This window comes from Rhinichthys klamathensis, unplaced genomic scaffold, assembly GCF_029890125.1.
Source record: "Rhinichthys klamathensis goyatoka isolate OS25496 unplaced genomic scaffold, OSU_Roscu_1.1 h1tg000174l_1, whole genome shotgun sequence".
In the NCBI taxonomy this organism is placed as follows: domain Eukaryota; kingdom Metazoa; phylum Chordata; class Actinopteri; order Cypriniformes; family Leuciscidae; genus Rhinichthys; species Rhinichthys klamathensis.
The window spans coordinates 650,595-672,264 of NW_026606704.1; the positions used below are offsets into that span (position 1 = coordinate 650,595).

The 21,670-nt window shown below is 38.7% G+C and overlaps 1 protein-coding gene across 1 annotated transcript in view; it reads left to right on the forward strand.

Annotated features, from left to right (window-relative positions):
• hcrtr2 (hypocretin (orexin) receptor 2) overlaps positions 1-21,670 on the forward strand; it is a 59,664-nt gene that overhangs the window by 23,315 nt on the left and 14,679 nt on the right. The window contains exons 2-3 of the mRNA XM_056260163.1: positions 403-581; positions 3,515-3,758. Coding sequence (XP_056116138.1) covers positions 403-581; positions 3,515-3,758 — 423 coding nt within the window. The remainder of the gene's footprint in view (positions 1-402; positions 582-3,514; positions 3,759-21,670) is intronic.

Here is a 21,670-nt window from a genome sequence, read left to right on the forward strand (position 1 = left end):
TGACGGGGTAGGTTTAGGGGTAGGTTTAGGTCTGGGGTAGAGTTAGGATCCGATAACGTCATCTAACCGACGTTTAAGGGTACCCTAAAAAGGCGGATATTGACGTATGGTCAAAAGACGTCCCAAGACGTCAGTTATATGACGTCTTGGGATGAGACTGCACTGTCTGAACATAGCCTTAGTTTTATCCTTGCATGTCCTGATGCAATCTGTTGAGGCTCCAGTTGATCTTTGCTGAATGGGCATGGGCAAAACAATGTAAAAGAACATATCAGTTGTTACAATCTTTATATCAATATGGTACAAACTAATCCTATTCAAATCAATGTGATAATTCATGCAACAATTTTTACAGCCACACTTTTTTGAAAACACTATTACTCATGGCATCTTTTATTTCAGTTTGTTTTGCAGTTTGGAAAAACCATCACATGCGCACTGTGACCAACTACTTCATCGTGAACCTGTCCTTCGCAGACATCCTAGTCACAATCACATGTCTTCCTGCAAGTCTTGTGGTGGACATTACAGAAACCTGGTTCTTGGGACAGACCCTGTGCAAGATACTACCTTACTTACAGGTAAGGAAACGGATAATGTATGGACTTTTATCAATTCATTTGCCACTATATTTTTGGGTTTCTTTTCATAGGAAGCCATATGCATCTAAATAAAGTTTCAAATGTTTTGACACATTTGTGAATTATGACATGTTTGATCTTGCACATCTGCAACTTCTGACGCATCAGTAGAACTAACACAGATTCGACTGCTCAAGGCTGTTTGTGCTTTTTTTAAGTTATTGCTTTGCTTCGCAGTCAATAAATCACGTAAACGGCTTAAGCTCTTTGAAAGTTTTTTATGTTTTATTTAATTTTTTTGAGATTGAGATGCACTGCCATAAATTACATGCTTGTCAACACCATTTGATGGAACTGATGGAGTTCCTGAATGACAACATGATCTTCTGGTCATTTTTAAGGAACACATTTACTCAACCTTCTGTCTTGGAAGGACCTGATGGATCATCTGTAATATTTCAGCTGACATACCCTTCACAGTTTGAAAGCTACAAGTACTGTTGTTTCTTCTCTATCCCTGATGGGCATAGTAATCTTCGCTAGTTGGAGAACTGAATTTTAATGAGAGTTTTGAAGTTATCAAGACTGAAGAAGCAGCTGTGAGCCATGCCTGCATCTGCTTCAAGTATTGACATATGCCTGAATAAAATCAGTAGTTTCCAATCACATTCATGCCTTTTGACCCTCAAATAGAGTCATGTTTGATTGATGCCAGTATAATGTAGGATTGTTTCAAATGCATCCCAGACACTAAAGCTCAAACTTCTTCAAGCTGACATTTTGAGTAAAGCCAGAACATTAAAATAGTTCCACTTGAGCAGGACTACAGGATGAAGTCTCTATAGATGCTATGCAGATGCATTCAGACATATGCAGTGTGGAGCACTTCAATAAGCATATCTGTTGGAAATTGACCAATTTGCACAGAAGACACGCATCGAAAATCGAGCGATAATCATGTCATCTGACGTCCTGTTGTTTTTAAATAGGGTACTGCTCTTTTAGAAATGGAATTTCTATAATACAATCCACATTTATATTGACTGAAAATGGATATCAGTGAGTTTCAAACTGATCCAATCTGGAATGCTTCATCTACATCAGCGCAACACATGCATGCATTCATTGTTTTTCTCTTTTTTTGTTTTTGTTGGGAGTGTCTGGTATCCACTTCTTAAAGGAGCCTTAAAATGAACCTAGCGGTTAATAACACATGGGTACCGAGTCGACTGTTCTCTGCGTGTGTTTTCATGCTAATCGAATGTACCCAGTTTTAGCTCGAACCACTGATTAGCTTATAACGCTAGAATATATGGCATAGAGTAAGTAAAAATAAATCGCCAGTTAATAGCACTAACAACGCTTAAAATAGCCCAACACTAACACGGTAGCATAATGAGGGTCCCTACATGCAAACCGAAGCATTGAGAACTTGGTAAGTGTACAGACCGTTTAATAAGAAGATACTTTATAAAGACAGCACACTTCGCGTAAACAGACAGGAGCAAACTTTGGAAAACAGACTCGACCAGTCGAACCACGAAAGCCGTGCGTTCATTTTGCGCCGGAATTCTTCTTTAAAGGAGGAGCTCTGTAACTTGTTCCCTGTTTTAATTATTAATAATAATAATTATTATTATTATGATTCACTTTGATTGGGTTCCTAAAATTTCCTCTCAACTATAAAGAGGTTTGATTCCATAAAGCCCAGCTGCATAAACAAAATAAAACACTTACTAATATTAGTAGTAACTGTAATATAAGTGAAGATGAAATATTTTATCTATTTACTTGCGACCACTAACCGATAATACTAGGAATTTGCAAATGTGTCATTCAATTATTGAAATATCAACTTAAATTCTCTATGTCAACTAATTATTTCACAGCTACATTTTGGCGCATAAACAACATTCTTTGGGTCATGCCTGTTCCCAAGTTATTCATGCTGTTTATTAATTTGTTAAATCGTGAGCATGTTATATTAATATGTTTCCTCGTTTTATGTAAACCAGTCACAGTACCTTGTAAAAAAAAATCCATTGCTAATACTTGCCGATATTTGTTCTGTGTAATTCCCATCAAAGATGATGTCATCAAGAAAATGTATGGATTTGTACAAAAGACAATGGAAATTAATATTGAGGATATAGTTAAAACCTATACATTATTTACCAACACAAATTTCTAAGAAAGCATGTTTTATTTTAAACATTTCATTTAGAGAAAGGGAACAAATGAAGAAATGATTTCTAATTATTAGTTTTTTCACTGCACATGTTATTGGACATAATAAGTCTGCAAGTTTTTAAATTATTTTATATTCATCCCTAAGTTCACTTAATCGTGGTATTTTGATCAAGTAAAACTATTAAATTGTGAGATTGATATTTTATCTAGTATAACAATTAGCATATGACAGAGTACAGAATGAGATGGTCCTCACTGCAGAACACGAAATCCAGGGGGAGGAGTTGGATCCAGATCCAACTCCTCCCCCCTTACATATACCTAAACCTACCCATCTCCGCCCCCTGATCCCTAACTCCACCCCTAATCCTACCCATCTCTGCCCCCTGATCCCTAACCCCACACCTAATCCTACCCATCTCTGCCCCCTGATCCTTAACTCCACCCCTAATCCTACCCATCTCCGCCCCCTGATCCCTAACCACACCCCTAACCCTACCCAACTCCACCCCTTAGATCTGGATCCAACTCCGCCCCCTGGATCTCGTGTACTACATTGAGGTGCTACTGTACAGAATAGCAGGAATTACTTTCTTACATAATAATATTACTCCGTACTTAAATGTATAATTATAATGTAACAAGGACACCTTCAAATAATGTGTAAGCGTTCTTTGTCTGGTCATAATTCTTGTTTCACACTGTGGTTTGTGGCTCTCCATCTCCTGTCTATTGCTTTCTAGACGATCTCGGTGTCGGTGTCGGTCCTGACTCTGAGCTGCATTGCCCAGGATCGCTGGTACGCCATCTGCCACCCGCTGAAGTTCAAGAGCACTGCCAAAAGAGCCCGCAAGAGTATCGTTCTGATCTGGCTGGTTTCCTGTGTGATCATGATTCCTCAAGCTATAGTCATGGAGTGCAGCAGTCTTCTGCCAGAGCTGACCAACAAAACCAGTCTGTTCACTGTGTGTGATGAACACTGGGCAGGTAAGAGATCTTCTGCTACTTCACCGTCTCCAAGACACACTAGGGCTATATATCATTTTAAACAGGCCATTTATTTTTGCCATGGGAGCACAGAGAGATAGTAAGGCTCGATCGAGTATCGACTGCAACCTCAAGAACACAGTTAATGGCTGTTTTATGGCTAAAAGTGTGTTCTCGTCACAACAGTGTTCAATTAACCGTCTGGAATTGAGGCATTTTTTGACATGACAGTTGTTTCACCGCCTCGGGCCCAATTCCCTTGCCCTTATCCAGGTCTCCGACCCAGAGATTGTACACTCAAAAAAATAACTCTTTGATGAATGAACATAAAAAATCGTGGAAAGGATTTCCACATGATTAACTTGCTTTATTTCAGCATTATGCAATTCTGTTATTCCAATTTAATGTACTTACGTTGGGTCAACTTAATGTATTAAGGTTGATTCAACTTATTTACTAAGGTTGGGAACAGCTTAATTTAATATTGTCAGCAAATTTAAAAACTATTGCTGAATCAGTTTTCAGTCTAACCAAATGCTCCGCTCTTCTCCACAATGGTAACCCACTGTCATTTAAATGGTACTAATAATTGCAATGTAATTGAACATTAAACACAATTATGCACTATCAAGTCTTCCCTTTTCTCATTTTCTCAAAAAAACATCAAATAACACTTCATTTGAACATTTATTCTCTCTTAATTCAACCATATGCAAAGCATGCTGGGAACTAACAAGCACCTCCTAGTTTCAGTTAATGCAACACAAGTCAATCATGTAATCCAACACAAGCGGATTAAGTAAACGTAAATGTTACATATTTAAGCAGATTGAACACAATCAAATTAAGTTCGGGCAAAATGGCAGTTGGCTCGCACTATTGCTGAATTTTTTACTTAACAAAAATGGTTTGTGTTTAGGCAACGCGTTAGGATTTTGTACTGTTAAGTTGAGACATAATTGCGTGGACCTTAATAGAAAAAAAACATTTTAAGTCAAAAAACACAATCATTATAAGTAAACTAAATATAAATATATTATGTAAAGTGCACAACCTTCCTCGTTCATTTTTTTGAGTGAATCTAATTGACTTTTTCTATGACGCTCCTGCTCCCCTCGAGAGCTGACTGTGCATAAACAAACCTCACAAAAGGAGACGCACACTTGCTGAATTGTTTGCTCAGAAAATGCATCCCATTTTTATTTCTTATTTTGACAAACAACAATAAAAAAGGCAAACAATTTCACAAATAACGCTTCCTGAAGACAAACAAGCTAATGATGTCTAATGAGACACCGTTTTATAGTCATAATGGCGCACCATTTCACGTCTTGTGACTGCCGTTGGCCAACAGCATTGCCGTGATTTCACACATGCTTCAGAGACTGAAGTCCCGCGCAAGCATTCTGACAACAAGCGTTGAGTTCCCTCGAAAGGGAACAGGATATTGCAAATTAATTATTTGTAAAATGACATGGATTTAGTCATACTTTTTGGAGAATAATCTCATTGGCTTTTTATGTGAATAAAATCATAACATTAAGAGATTAAAGTAGTAATAATGTTTTGAATATAACAAATATGCTGTGTGCAATTCAGTATAATTTGTTCAGTAATTCCAGGTAACAGTCCAATCTTTGTGTCTAATCATTAGTTATACTTTGTATTTATATCATTTGTGATGAGTTTTGAACATGCAGCAAAACCTTCACATCCTCTTTTACGGTTTAGATTTAGTCACTTCCGCTCAACATACTGTTGTGAATAATGGACTCCTCATACTGGCAGTTGTGTGTGGATTTATCAGTCATTTTTTAATATATTCTCCTTTCAGTTTTATAAATGTAAATTTGTCATAAAGCAGAAACCCAAAGGCACATTTCCCCCTTTTTCTCCCAGTTTCCCGTACTGCGTGTTGCTAGAGTCAACATTAATCAGACTGTATGGACTCAAACATTAATAGTGCTGCGCTGCATATCCCCTTACAAAGATTAAATCTGTCAGCATTGATCGTTCCCTTGCTGAGCAAAAAGACACCATGACAGATGAAACGACATGAAAGGCAGAGCGCGGGCCCCTGGTGAGAGACGTGGGCCGTCCCCCGGTGAGTCTCACAATGGCCCCAATGAGTCGTGATCCGGCACTGACAGCAGCCCGTGTGAGGAGGTGAGGGCCCCCAGATGAGCACGGGGTCAAACACTAATCTCCCAGTGCCAGGCAATTTGTTGGATGAGAAAATCGCATCAAATCCCCCTTTTTCCAATATCGAACAAATAGAGTTTCACAACACCAAGTCAGGATTTCATTGCAAGGTTTGCCGTCACACAACGAAACAAATCCAGGTTACTAAACAGATTAAATTGGGGAATAAATTAGGTAAAGGGATTAATTACGCAAAACATGAAAATTGTGTCATCATATAGGGGTGAGCGGGACACAACCTAACACGGGGCTAGTTGTCACACACTTGTTTTAAATACTTCCACACATGTCAGTATGATGAAACGTAATGTATTTACTAGTTGCCATATCAAAACTATATATCATTGGCAGATATCACTGAACATTTATTTAATACATTTCTTTTACTAGCCGGGTTTAAATCCCAGTTGCGCAGGCGGGGCATGTTGTCACACTGTGTTCCAATGAGCCCCTATTAGAAATATGATATTATATTCTGTACTAAATTAATTATATTAAGAAACCATGAGAAAAAGGTGAATAAAGACTGAGAGTCAATATTCAGAAATGATTCATTATCATTATGTTTTGAACTATGTTGTATGGCTGTGTTTTGGGGTGTTTGTTGTGAAACTAAAAAAATAGGTTATTTTTAATTATTAAAAAATGCCATTATTTTATATAAAAAAGTTAATAATTGTGTTTAATGAGAAGATATTTTAGTTTGTCTTGTATACTTGTTTGATTAGCTCAGATAACATGTTAATCTGTCATATGGTTACAGTGAACCCCACCTATGGGGCATGTTGTCACAGTTCACAGAGTAAATCAAGAAAAAAGTATACACTGTATTAATAAAACAAAAACACATAATTGTACTAGACATGTGGGAAATGCTCTCGCCCTAATGTTTTTCTAAACCCATAGGACTTTGGTTAATCTTCAAAAGACAAATTAAGATATTTCAAATTTTTTGGTAAAATAAATACCTTTCCGAGCTGATGCGATGGGAAAAAGGAGAAGCATGAGTTGGGTAAAAATAAAATAAGTAAATACCCTCTGCCAACAACACTGACTCATTTCACTTGGTGTAAATAGACATTTATACTATTACATAAATTGTATTTTTTTAATGAAACCTGAGAGGTTTCTGTCCCTCCATTGAAAGTGCAGGTAACCAAAACTTCATAAATCCATATTAAATGCGTGGATTAATCCAAGTATTGTGAAGAGATATGATTGTTTATGTGATTATTTAATTTAGCCAACAATACCACATTTTAAACAAATATGGTAAAAAATCAATTTTGCATGTATCGCGACGCGTTCTCACAAGTGTCACATTCTTGAACTTTTATTTTAAAACATGGAGAAAAGCACACTTATTTCACTTTTTACAAGCACGCTCATGTTGGAATTAGCTTAAGTTTTATGAAAGTGTTGGGAAGTTTTTTTATTATTATTAATAAATAATGCATGCCCCGAGGCTTCCTGCTGTGCTTAATATATTGTATGACGTTGATCAGTATGTATATTCGTATAAATTAAATCACTATAGTTTAAATCATTGCATAAACCATTTTAAAATAAACATATTTTTCAGATCAAAGATTCCAATTTTGATTTCATCTCATTGTATATTCCTTAGCACTATAAATATGAGATTAAACTGAAATCAAAAGTGGAAGTAAACATCTTTTCTCAAGGGAACTGCCAACATTAAAAGTATCTTAAAAGAGTCTTCTCAATAATTTTGATGCTCCGTCACTTCTTTGGGACAGCTCTCCGTAGGCCGTAATCAGATCTGTGAAGCTGACAGTATGACCAACGCATTCTCATCCCAAGGCGTCATATACTGACGCTTTTGCCGTCTACATCCGACACACATGGCACCCTTTAGCGTCAATATAACACTATATGGGGAGGCTGCAGACCTGGAGCCGGCAGATATACGCCCCTGGCAGTTTTACGCCCCTGACAGTTTTACGCCCCTGTTGTTCCTGATGCGTCCAGTAGGGGGATATACTGCGAAATAACATATAAATCGACTCTTACACATTAAAGGGGTCATATAATGGTACATGCACTTTTTTAAGTTGATTGTACTGAAATGTGTGTTGGCAGTGCCTGGACACAACCATCATATAATGATAAAAATCCATCCAGTGGTTTTGTTTTAATCTCCTTATATGTTTTCCCCTGCCTCAAATCGAGCCGTTCGACCGTGTGACGTCACACGGTCGGACGCCCCTCCCGCGATTGTTGATTGATAGGCGCGTTTCAACACAGACCCGCCCTCGCTCATGAGAGCTGTCAATCATAGTCTGCGCGGACCGGCGCGCTCATTGTTGATATGCTGGAGCACTGTCTATGAGCAGAATGGCGTCTAAGCGATTGTGGTGTTCTGTTCTTGGGTCTAATAACGAACACAGCAGTCATTTTAATGTTCCTAAATCCGAACCGCTGAAGACGCAGTGGCTGTGTTTGTTTTCGAAGGGAATATTCCCCACGAGCAACGTCAATGCTCTCATGTTTGCGCGAATCATTTCTCAGCAGACTGCTTTATAAACGAGGGTCAGTATAAAGCTGGATTTGCTAAGCAGCTGCTCCTGAATAAAGAATCGGTACCAGATATTCGTGTTCCTGCTGAACCTCTAGAACAACTGAAGTGAGTGTAACGTTTTATTAAACTTTATATTAATATTTATATCTTTGCAAATCGCTTCACGATGAATGAGTCTAAGGTTTACACTCAGGGTACATTACTGCATGTTTTCTATGTACGACGTTCTCCATATAATTCATAATCCCACGTTTATAATGAACAACACGTTATGGTATTGTGTTACAAACGTGTACGCACGTGAGCAGAGCTCATCATCATTTAAAGGCATATGCACTGAAACGGCGTGCTGAAAACAGAGCTGTTTTTGACCAGGTAAAATAAGTGTTTTCTTACAATACTAATGAGAATTTTTAATTAAAGTATATTACAAACTTTTAATTTAGACCCTAAAGAATCATATTAGCTTGCACAAAAATGGCATTATATGACCCCTTTAATAACCCGTCCATAGACATTTTTTGTGTGTTTTGTTCATTTAAATATAAACGTTACAGTGTAGATCTGCACGGATTAAAATGTCTGTAGCTATTCAGTTGGGCTTAACTCTCTTCACTCAGCCTACAGAAGACAAGCCTATGTGTTTTTGTGAATTGAACATTTAAAAATACACAATTGGATCAACTATGTTATGACAAGTATATGACCTACTGCAGTTATAGGCCTATTCACCGTAGGTTGTTATATGGAAGACTGAGTGAAATATGTTGTTGTGAATTTATAGTTACATTTAGATATTAACCAAATTTAGCCCATTAGACATACAGTACCGTGTAATCATATGGATCCTTGATTAGCTGTACTATTCTCTATTGGTCGTCATACAGCTACAAAACAGTGTCCTACACAGCATTTTATGAAGACAAACACAATTTATCCCTTTTCTAAAATTCCATGACTCCCCTATGGTTTGCCCCTCTTCTTTATCTATTTTTTTAAAAGGACATCCATGGTGATTTTATCGTGTGTGTGTGCAGAATTGATGTCAGGTGTGTGTGGATTGCATCAATTTGCTCCTGATCTTCAATGTACAACGGCACACTTGTTGGTGGAACAATAGTGAAAAAAGTGTCAAGCCACTTTAATTTCTTTTGGCCACCAATGATGGACTGTGCAGAGAAAATTGAAAATTACATTAAAACCACGTCCATGTATGTCTCTGTAAGTTTATTTTGTAAGTCGTAAAAAAAAGATGGGTGTTTAAGTTTAGAGAGAGATTTTCATTTTCTTATAGCTAAAGCAAACACACCTTTATGAGATGCAAGTTAAAAAGAATTTGGTAAAGACAGAGTATGATAAAACCCACATTAAGTGCACATACCCTACATTTTAGTCAGTAAGCTATTTTAAAGGCACACTATGCAAGAATTGTACCTTGATATAACAGCTTCAAAGTCATTTCGGTGGTAAACAAACTCACAGTAGGGCGAATCATCCTGGTAATAAAGCTTGGCGGGGTCGCCGCTGGAAAAACCAGCAATGCAAGTTTGAGAGGAGCGCCCCCGACAAATCTCGCGAGAATCACGACTTGCTTTACGGCAACGACGTCACACACATCAACAACAATATATGAAGCACGAAGACACTTGCGCGCATTTCAGACGTGATACTTGACGATGGAAAAAGCAAAGAAAACGCGGTCGGAAGAGACTTGGAAAAGGAAAAGAGAATCTGACCGCGTGAGGAACCGGAAAAGAGTCCCTGATTCGCCCTCGCTATGTGTGTGCGTGTTGTGTGAGTGAGCGCGAGGGCGGGCGCGGCTGATGAGCTGATCAGCGCCAGCTGTTTTGAATGAGGATGTCCGATATATTGTTTGTTACCTCGTCCTGTCTATGTCAGATGGTAGTTGAGGCTACCAGGGTTCTACTCGCCGTGTTCTCCTGCATTCCACTCCTGTACCATGCTGTGGTTTCCTGAGATTTTCCCGGAGGAATTTCTAGCTGTTCCTGCATCTGTGTCTGCCCACTGCGTCCCTGCGTTGCCGAGCCTGAGTCTTCTTCTGTCTGCTTCCATTTTGACCCACACGGATATCTACTATTGTGCTCAATAAATTACTGTTTACTCGCAACTGAATCCTTTGACTATTTCCTTGTGACAGTCCCACTCGGTCGGGCTTTCACTAGTTGGCGCGAGCTAAAAAGCAGCACTGGATTCAACCGCGATGCTGACCTGGCGATCTTGTTGATGGATTAAGTAGCCTAAATCTCTTATTTCTAAACTTGATTGCGTTCTATGTTGTTGCGCTTGCTTGTAGTATGCCATTTTTTTACGATGCTGTTCATTCATCCATTGTTGATAATTAGACCAGTCCAAAAATGTCCACATATGTCTAGCTAGCTATTTACGACAGTGTAAGTGTTCCACAGCGACTATAGGGGTCACTGTTTGACTAAAACACAATTTCTACATAATGTGCCTTTAAGAAATGATGTTGGAAATAATCAAAATATTTGAGTGAGTGTGCAGTTCAACTCTTTACTTGAGATTTACATACATGTATACAATATGCCTATTATAAATGTGTCTTTTGTGTGTTCACACCAAAGACTGTAAAAAAGCAAGTTCATATATTTCCAATATCTACTGTAATGTTGCCCCAGAAACCATGTGGAGTATGTTTTAATGTAAGGAGTAAACAGGGTCTTACCAGAAGAGGCCATCTCACGCAAGCTAAAGACAGGCAACAAAAGAAAATTAAAAAGAAAATGAATTTTAAAGTGAGAAGACTAGGGGCAGCTAAACCTACACGTGGTTAGCTAAGTTTAAGCCAGATAGAACATAAACCTGACCATCAAGAACTTTTTGTCTTTCGAAATAAATTATAGACCCATCCATTGATATAGAAATGAATTGATATCTAGGCTACTTATGCCAATAATCGTTTATAAATAATAGGCTAAATGTTGCATCATTGCTAAACAACAATAACTTTAGCAGATTATTTAACATACAAATGACAGAATCTATCATTTTTTGTCAGATTTTCATTCTAACGATAAAAATCTTGATTTGTCTTCTGGGCAAGATTCATCTTCATAAAGACAGAACCATTTAATGATCCTGATTTAAGAATATTCTCCTCTGATATAAAGTCCCCTTTTTCTTCTTTTAAGAAAATATCAAAACCTTTAAACTCAAAGGTTTCTAAAATAAATAATATCATTGAGTCTGTTGTAAACCTTTAATTTTTTATGACAAAATGTAAAATTGTATTGATTTGTGTAGCCTCAATCTCTTTTGATGTCCCCCTTTGTTATTTTTTCTCTTTCTCACTGTTAATGTCTTGTATCCTTTCATTTGCAACACAAAATAAATAAATTTCTTAATTTAAAAAAAGAAAGAAGATTATTTACTAACATAACTCAATTCGTGTCGCTGTACAGCCTCCCCCTACTGGACGCGTCAGGAACAACAGGGGCGTAAAACTGTCAGGGGCGTATATCTGCCGGCTCCAGGTCTGCAGCCTCCCCTTACTCATAGAACACGCTTCGGTTATGGGTAGGTTTAGGTCTGGGGTAGTTTTAGGGTTAGACCACTAGGAGGCGCCATATATCTGCGTCTCATATTGACGCTAAAGGGTGCCATGTGCGTTGGATATAGACGCTTTGGCAAAAGCGTCAGTATATGACGCCTTGGGATGAGAACGGGCTGCAATTCTGTCCCGTTGTGAAGTCGTGCTGCAGGTCACGGGCTTGGGTTCAGCCACAAGTGTCTGAGCAGATCTCTGCGCTCAAGATGCCAATCACAATAAATTCAGTCGGATTTGCTAAAGTGTCTGGTTGTCATTTCCCACCACTTAAGAACAGTCTCCCTAGGGCTGCCAAACATCACAGTGATAAAACCCAGCTCTGCTGAATATTATAAACCTGGGCTGTCAATCTAAACGGCATGGGATGCTTTTGAAGAATGTGTCGCTCTCCGCCAGATGTGTGATGAAGTGGGAAGAGTAATTTGGTGATAAGACTGCCAAGTGCTCTTAACTCCTGCTTTCACAGCACATGATTGCTTATTCTTAAATCCAGCAAGATATAATCACAGTGTCTCGAGAATCTAACAGGCGTCTGTGACAATGGGGAAACGATTCATTTCTGTCTCCATTAAATTACTGTTTGTAATCATATTGTTGCTTTTCCTGGAAATGAGAAATGTGTCTATGAATACCACATATCTTCTAGCTGTCATTGCTCAAAATTGCTGCAAAATCCCACACCTTCCCTTGTGATTTGTCGCTTATGTTCATGTGTGTGATTTTGCTGCTTATTTTATACACATTTAAAATAAATAGTGCTAAAGCTGGAGCGGAAATCAAGCTTATAGTTCTTAGATCTTGGTTTATTTCCAAATGGTTTATGCAAAGATTGGAGATAAAAGGAAATAGTTTTCATTTATACTCACTCTCATTTCGCTCCAAAACCGTATGGCTTTCTTTCTTTCATAGAACACAAAAGAAGAAATTTCTAAAACTGTTTTGTTGTACATACAGTTACAATGAATTGGGGTTCATGAATGAGGTTTTCAGAACCATAAAAGCGCTGATGTGAACCATAAACCCTTTATTCGGCGTATTATTCTCTGCTCCGATTGGTCAGATTGGCCCAGTCTGTTGTGATTGGTCTACCGCTAACAGCGCGTGTCAGAAACAAAATGTCTATTAGCATAAGTGAATTTCAGCGTTTCTTCAGCGCTCAATACGCAGTGATATGAATTTATCCGTATCTCATCGAGTCTCATCCTGTTGAAGTGCAGCAGAGTGGATTCGCAGCGCAGAAAATGTCTCTCCTCGACATGAACAACAGTTACAGTGTTTGAGGGCGGGGCTAATAAGATGCTGTTCGTGGGCAGCCAATGAAGAGCAGAGGCTGGCATTATGCAAATGTGTTACATTGTTATAGGTATGTAACAGGAAGTGAGACTGGTGATATTGACGACTCGTTTCAGCAGTTCAGAATCAATTCTTTCTTTTAGGAGACAGTAACTTTATTTGTCGTGAAACTTTGCAGAGCTTTTACATTCTCAAACAGCAGCTATATTACACACTAAGGTAAAGGTAATGTCTAAAAAAAGCATAATGGGGAACTCTAAATCCACTGAAAATATGGGGAGGTTGTTAACTTTCCCCAAACATTTTCAGTAATTATTCAAGTACAATATATATATTCGGTAACACTTTACAATAAGCTTCATTAGTATTAGTTAACATTAACTAAGAACACTGATGGGCAGTAACGCGTTAGAAATAACGCGTTACTGTAATCCAATTACTTTTTTCAAGTAACGAGTAAAGCAGTGGCGGGACGTGCATTTCACACCTAGGCCTTCTGTCCTACCTGAATTAATAACTTTTAATAGTGTAGCAGCGCAAAGACTCTCTATAATTTTTGTTTTTATTTTGCACCGGCAGTTATTGGGTTAATGCAGTGAGTTTGGAAAAGGCCGGTAGAGAGAAACGAGCGCGTGAGTTCGGCTGGTGCGTTTGTGTACAGTTGTTCTTGCGTTCTGATTATAAGTTCAGAAACGGAGCCTCCCTTATCTTGTCGTTCAATGGTTACAATAGTATGGATGTTTGAAAAAAAATTACGTTTCGATCATACATTTAAAAGAAAAATTAAGAAGAAAATCATATTCACCACGGGGAAAAAAAGCATTATACTCACCAAAACTACTGATTGTTTTTTACACAAAATCCATCCTTATTTCTTTCCTCAAGAAGACTTAAATTACTCTGTTGTACAGGTTATCTGTGCGTTTCAGTTCCAACAATAACGAGTCTATTGCTGAAAGTCGAGTCCCGTCATATTTCTAGCACAAGTTTTAATTCGCTTTAGAGAGTGTCTGCTCGACAGAAGCAGTGGACACAGTCACCGCATAACCTGACGATGTGTACCGCTGTCCCATGCTCTCACACAGAGTTTTGAACGAAAGCAATGAGATCAGCGGGACTTTTGCATTCAAAATCATTCGTGGCATAACTTACATTAGTCAGTTTTTACCCGGACAGATCGAATATAGTTCCGTGACTCTGCGTTAAGCTCAGGCTGAATAAGGGATTTTTTCCGATAGGTTGGATCCTGCTGGGGGTCCAGGAGGGAAAGAAACATTAATTTGTGGGTTGAAAAACTATTAAATCTACAGGAATATATTTTAGTTTGCAGTTCGCTACAGATGCGGATAGCCTACTGACTACCAGTAATAGTACGCGCTCTAAGCATCCAATCAAAGAACGTGAAAATGCCGACGTTATTGTATGCCTGCTAGATGGCCCCGCTGCAGTCAAATCGAAATCTGATCTGACTGCTTATCTGATTGGTTAAAGCAACGGTTTCATTGCCATTCCTTGTAAGCCACAGGCACTGTCGATTCTGAAGGCCTGAGGGCAGATTTCTTCAGTGTTGGGGAAGCTACTTTGAAACTGTAGTTTGACAAGCTACAAGCTACTCGTAAGTTAAAGTAGTTAAAGACCCACTCCGATGAAAACAATGTTTTTCTAGGTGTTAACATGTTCTTGTGGCATTTTTCTGATGTTAGAGGACATATCTTGAGAAAAATCAGCTCAAAGTTGTATTTCTGAGTATTTCTACATTCAAATGGCTGTGGATCAGTAGCAGACGCTAAAATGCTGGCTAAAATCGACTGGAGTTGTGACGTAGTAACTCCACTGGGCGTCTCCACACGCGACGTCTTGGAGTGAAATAATGATCGGTGATAACTTTGATTAACTTCGGATAATAATAATTAACGTGTATATAATACTGTTGCCCCACAGGTATTGGGGGTGTAAGCTAGCGGGAGAGACAGAGCTCTCAGCAACGGGCAGGGGGAGGGGCGTCTCCGTGCCAACGGCTCCGCCCACAACGCAGAGGCGAATTGCTAATGAGCTACTGCCGCTCTGCTGAAGCGAAGTCCCAGAAAACGGCACAGGTTTTGTGATTTTGGCTAAAAATGGCATAATCATAATTTAAAGACCACTGGGAATGTTTAAAAATAGCTCAAAATATGATCGGAGTGGGACTTTAAACTACAGTCAAGCTACCCTTTTGGAAAAGTAGTTAGCTACACTACAAGTTACGATCAAAAAGTAGCTAGCTACATTGAAACTACTTTTGCTTTTTTTGAACAACATATATTATAAATAACTGAATAAGTGTCAGGAATGTTTTAAGTAAAATATTTAGTGTTTAAAACAATGCAATACAATTATGATTTTTATTGTTTTATTACACACAACACTTAAATATCTCAGACTGTGTGTCAAAAGTGCAAAATTGCAACAAATAACATTGCAAGAACAAAATATACATCCAACGTAAATTGCATGTATAGACTTTTTCTCGAAAATACCGATTGTGAGATGGTTGCATTTTGGCAAGAAAATACTTTGAACAACCGCTCACATGTGGCACTGACAATGCACGTTAAACTCGCTCACATGCAGTGATGGAGCTCGCAATCACAAGCTGCTTGTGAGCACAGTTCGGTTCACTCTGAAACCAGTCACAACAAATCTATACACCAATTTAATTAGATCAAAGCCTTTTGTCGTGCGATAAAAAAACTAAGATTCATTTTTTTGTTCAACTGACAAACACGATGATGCAAACTTTAGTTGTCTTTTATGTTCATTACCAAACTGGCGGACAGATCATGGGGGTTCAATGTAATTAAATCAGAAATAGAAATTTGATGTAACATAGAGAGCAACAAACAGTGGCGTAACTATCGGTAAGCAGGGTACGCGGTTGCTTACGGGCCCGGACCAATCAGGGGCCCGCTTGACTGGAAGATATTGATTGACAGCCGGGGCCCCCTATCGCATATTACTACTTTTAGTTTGATCGCATTTTACTTTATCACGATTTTGTTTTAAATAAATAATGACAACAACATATTTTACAGATCTTTAAATACATGTGTGAAACGAACAATCATGGATTTTGGTGTAATTTGTTTTGAGCTGGGACTGGGGAATCCCGGGTCGGCTATTTAACGTTACACGCGCGCGCCACTTCATGCGTTTTCTCAGATCGGATAGCTACTGATTTATCAAAACGATTCCATTTACAGCTGGTCACATAAATGTGTTTTTGCAATATAAGATATAATATAAATCCGATCTTCAATTTCCGCGCTATATGCAGATTTAATAGAGTTCACGTCACCGAAAGCAACAGATAAGCTGCATTTTATTGATCATCAGCTAAAATTTCTAAATCGAAGACCGCAATTAGAGAGAGCGGCAACAGTGCTGGTAAGATCATTTCGTTTCTTTACTTTTAATGAAGATGATTGTGTGTTAAGCGAGCGTCTGCGACTTACTTTCACTTTGATTTGCGATAGTTTGTGCGTTGGCTTGATGAATAGATGCTCATCTGCGGTGATGCGTGTTGTTGCAGAAGCGTCGTCATATCTGACTATGACATATAGCCTATAACACGCTCTCACACGTTTATTTTTTTTAGCATTTTTAGAGGAGTAAAATTGACATATGTGGTTTCAACAACCAGATGCATTTACACTTGTCCAGTGTCGTCTGGAATGCGGCCCAGACCACCTCCTGAAGTGGTTTGAGCGACCGGATTCAAATCCGTCTCGAATGCGTTTCGAAGGGAATTTACACCTGGTCTTTTCACGATCGGATAGCTATACGATCACAGAAAAAGCATGAAGTGGCCAGGTGTAAACAGTTCCTTGCGTATTGCATGCAAAAGCCTACTCGTGGACATTGCGTCATCACGTGTTGTAGGGGGCCCGCCTTGATAATCCTGCATAAGGGCCCGGTGTTGGCTCGTTACGCCACTGGCAACAAAGCAGGATAATTAACCCTTTCATGCGTAGTGGTCACTACAGTGGACAGCTATTAAAAAAGCATTTTCTTGAATTTGCAAGGGTTTTGATGGCAAAGTTGCACATCAATCTCTTCAGTGGACCCTGGTGGATCATCCTATACATTGCAACCAAGTTGCAAGCCGTTGTGTTTCGAGTTTTTCCCCCTCCAAACCAAGATGGCCAATGGTCAGTCAGACATGCCAAGTAGCTCCAGAATATCCACCCATTCCTTCTATCCTAGGAGACTCTTGTAGGTAAAAAAAATATTGCAGCATCAAGCAATATCTAATGAGTCATATGACAGTAAAATTTTCCAAGTTTTGATTTTAGATTGGGAGAAAAATCTGATTAATCACCTGTCCACTATAGTGGACCTCATGCATCAATGGCTATATTTCAGCTACAATTCATACTTATACTGTGAATATTGTTTTTGAAAATACTTAATCTGCAGTGACGTTTTTTTACTGTAAATAAATGTATTTGTATTATTAGAATGTTAATTTCATTGACATCGAAAAAAGTTATGTGATTACATAATTTATGTGACTTATGTATTACTTTACTCATTTCATCAAAAAAGTAATCTAATTATGTAATGCATTACTTGTTAGATCATTAGTGATCTGTTTACGCAATGAATGTTGCTTGTAATGCATTTATTTACTCGTAACATCAAAAAGTAATCTGATTACGTAATGCATGTTACTTGTAATGCATTACTTTACTTGTTAGATCAAAAAGTAATCTGATTTCGTAATGTACTATATTGTAATGCTTTTATTTACTCGTAACACCAAAAAGTAATCTGATTACGTAATGCATGTTACTTGTAATGCATTACTTTACTCGTAACAACAAAAAGTAATCTGATTACGTAATGCACATTAATTGTAATTAATTACTTTACTTGTTAGATCGAAAAGTAGTCTGATTAGGTAATACATGTTACTTGTAATACATTACTTTACTCGTAACATTAAAACAAATCTGATTATGTAATGCACGTTACTTGTGACACATTACTTTACTTGTAACATCAAAAAAGTAATCTGAATGCGTTATGCATGCCCCAACACTGCTAATTTCAGATGAGATTGAAAAATACTAGTGCTGTCAAACGATTAAAATATTTAATCGCGATTAATCGCATTAATGTCATAGTTAACTCGCGATTAATCGCATTTAATCGCACATTTTTATCTATTCTAAATGTCTCTTGATTTCTTTTTGTCCCATTATTTTTTCTCATTTTAATGCTCTTATCAATATGGAAAAGTAGATCGGCTTGCTTTGAACAGTATATGCCAATATTGTTTTCAATAAAAAACATTTGCACAATTTTTACACTAAAACATTCACACTTGGAGCAAATAATCTCTCACACAATGTAACACTGTCCATCAATAAAAGGGTGAAAGAAATACTGGCTAGGTCCTGATATTGACGAGGGGGCGGAGAATTCGCATCAGCTGTGTGTGTGTGTGTGCGCTTGGCCATCATCATCAAGTGGTATTCAGACTGGAGGTGCTGCGATGATGATCAGTTCACAACGACAAAACACACAGATCACTTTGGTCTTGTCAATGGAACCATTTGGCAACTTTTTAAAAGTAAACTTTCCATTCAGAATCTTATTGGCATCCATTTCAAAACTGGACCTTTTGAACGTTCCTATAACATTCAGAAATGACGTTTTTATAACTTAATGGGAACGTTATGAAAACGTTCTTATAACCTAAAATTGTTAGCTGGGGAAGAGGAGAGATTCGCGATTGCACTGAACACGTTTTAAGTGCAGGCACATATTCTCTGAGCGAGCCCAGAGAAAATTCTTACAAGAGCAGCGTGTATCTGAGAGCGCGCGCGACTCGAGCAGAGAGATTCGTGCTCGGCACATTATATTCCGCGCGCGAGCAGAGAGATTCGCGCTCGCGCATCCGGCTCGCAAGCCCAAACAAGTGTGTGCGGCGTAACTGTTGTTTTGTTTCCGGTCAAGCTAGATCCGCTTGCGCTTTCAAAACGTCCTCGCGCGGCGCAAGCCATTGAAATGAATGGGTTTCATAGCGCAGCGCCGCGCATGCCGCGTCCTGTTGCAAAAGCATGTGGAAAAAAAAATAAAAAAATTAACGCCGTTAAAATGGGTTTGGTTAACGCCGTTAATAACGCGTTTAACTGACAGCCCTAATAAATACGTATCGCTAGGTTTTCTCAGAAGAGGCCTATGCTAGAAGTGTCTATCTTGAACATAATCAGAATTATCAGCTAATAAAGGTAAATTGACATACTCTGGCACACTGGAGGGATCATCTGAGTGGTTTCCACTGTTGTACCTTGACAGGCTGTAGAAATTTCTGATGGAATCACGTCCTCATGTTCTGATATCAAAGATACACGAAGTGCAACTTGTATGAAGTTCAATTGCATTTGCAATATTTCGAATTTATATTTTTTGTATATATTTTATAGTTTTCACATGATTTGATATAATTGTATTGATTAGTTTGTTAAATACACATACTTTATCTGTTTGATTATTGTATTATGTTTAATATAGTATCTCTTCAGTTTAAACTATAAATGCATGCTGTCCACTCAAGTGGACACCTGAAAATCTCTTAAAAAAAACAAACATCAAATCAAATAAAAAAAAAACATCAAATCAAATCTTGTTTTTCATGCCCTAAGAGCAATAAAAACACATAGGAAAAAAAAATCCTGACTGAGGTTATCATAATTCATGCATGAAAGGGTTAATACATTTCAAATGACCATTAATCACCTGTATGTGCGTCCTTAAATTTTTGCTTGAGGTCTTCTGTACGTCAGTGAACCGTTAGCCGCAAGATGCGTGATTAAACAATAGGTGGCGGTAATGGCAAAAAAAAATTTGTTTGTAATCTAACAAGAAGAAGAATATCCTTGCATCGCGCTGATTTGCGCAGGCTCAACAACACGCAATGTAGCTTTTGCTCGCGCTACACCGCTACTTGCTGCAAAAAGTAGTTAGCTACTGGAAAAGCTACACTGTTTAAAAAGCAACTGAGCTACTGCCAAGCTACTGAAAAATGTAGTTAAGTTAGTAGCGTCGCTACTTGTAGTTAACTACTCCCCAACACTGGATTTCTTTGACCCTGGCAACGCATGATGGCTGAAATATGATTGGATAAAAGCGCTAAAATACACATACACTCCTGGAAGCAGCGCAACCAAGAGAAAAGCTATAAAATTAAGAGAATGAACTATTGGGAATAATTTAATACTCATTCATGGAAAAAATATATTAAAGTGCAAGTCAGTGATTCTGATAGTGTTTAGGCCAGCAGAGAAGGCCTTGCTGGCCCTGACGGCCCACCACTGGAGTAAAGTAAGGGATTACAATTGCAAAAACAGTAATTAGATTACTGTTACTTCCCCGTAAGCAGGCTGCGTTACTGTGTTCGTTAACCGTCATTTTGTTTTGTGAGACTGTCTCGTGCCATGAGTCGTGCGTGAGTGACAATGACGTATGAGCGCCGCGAAGTCAGTGGTAAACACCAAAATGTGTAGTGTTGAACAAGAGACAACATGGAGCGCGGGAGAGAGACACGCGTTTGATTGGTCTCACACGCCACACCCCCGATTTCTCACGCTGAAGTGTCAACCCGGTCGGTCAAATGCCTGAAAGATGAGTTTATCTATAGATCTACCTGTTCAGCCACTCGTGATTAGGGATGCAGCGATTACCGGATTTCACAATTAACCGCGCTTTAAAACGTCACGGTTAATTAATCGTAAAGACTATGCTACACCGAGTGTTCTGCATGGAACGGAACTTTTGCACCTAACACAAAACGAAAACAAGTTACACCAGCGGTGCACCAGCTTAAAGTGCCGTGCTCGTCAACCACTATGGCAGAGGGACTACGCAGCGACGCTCTATTTCCACAGAAAGAACGCCTTAAGGGCCTGTTCACAGATCGCGTCTTTTGCGCGCTCAAGTTCATTTCAAATGTAGGCGCACGGTATGCGCGCTCATAATGGAAGCGACGCGTCCGCGCTGCATCGAGATAAAAACATCTCAACTTTTCAGAATGCCGCAAGCGCACCGTGGGTCAAGTGACAAGAACCAACACAGCAACGACAAACGCTACCGGAGCGCAATTAACCGCCCTAGCGCTTTGGAAAAAGGAGAACGCGGCGTGTAACTTTCAGCTTTCAGTGCAACGTAAAAAAAACAACAACAAAAAAACAGCGGAACGTTTTGGTTACGCAAGTCTGTGGAAAACAGAATGTGACGTGCTCT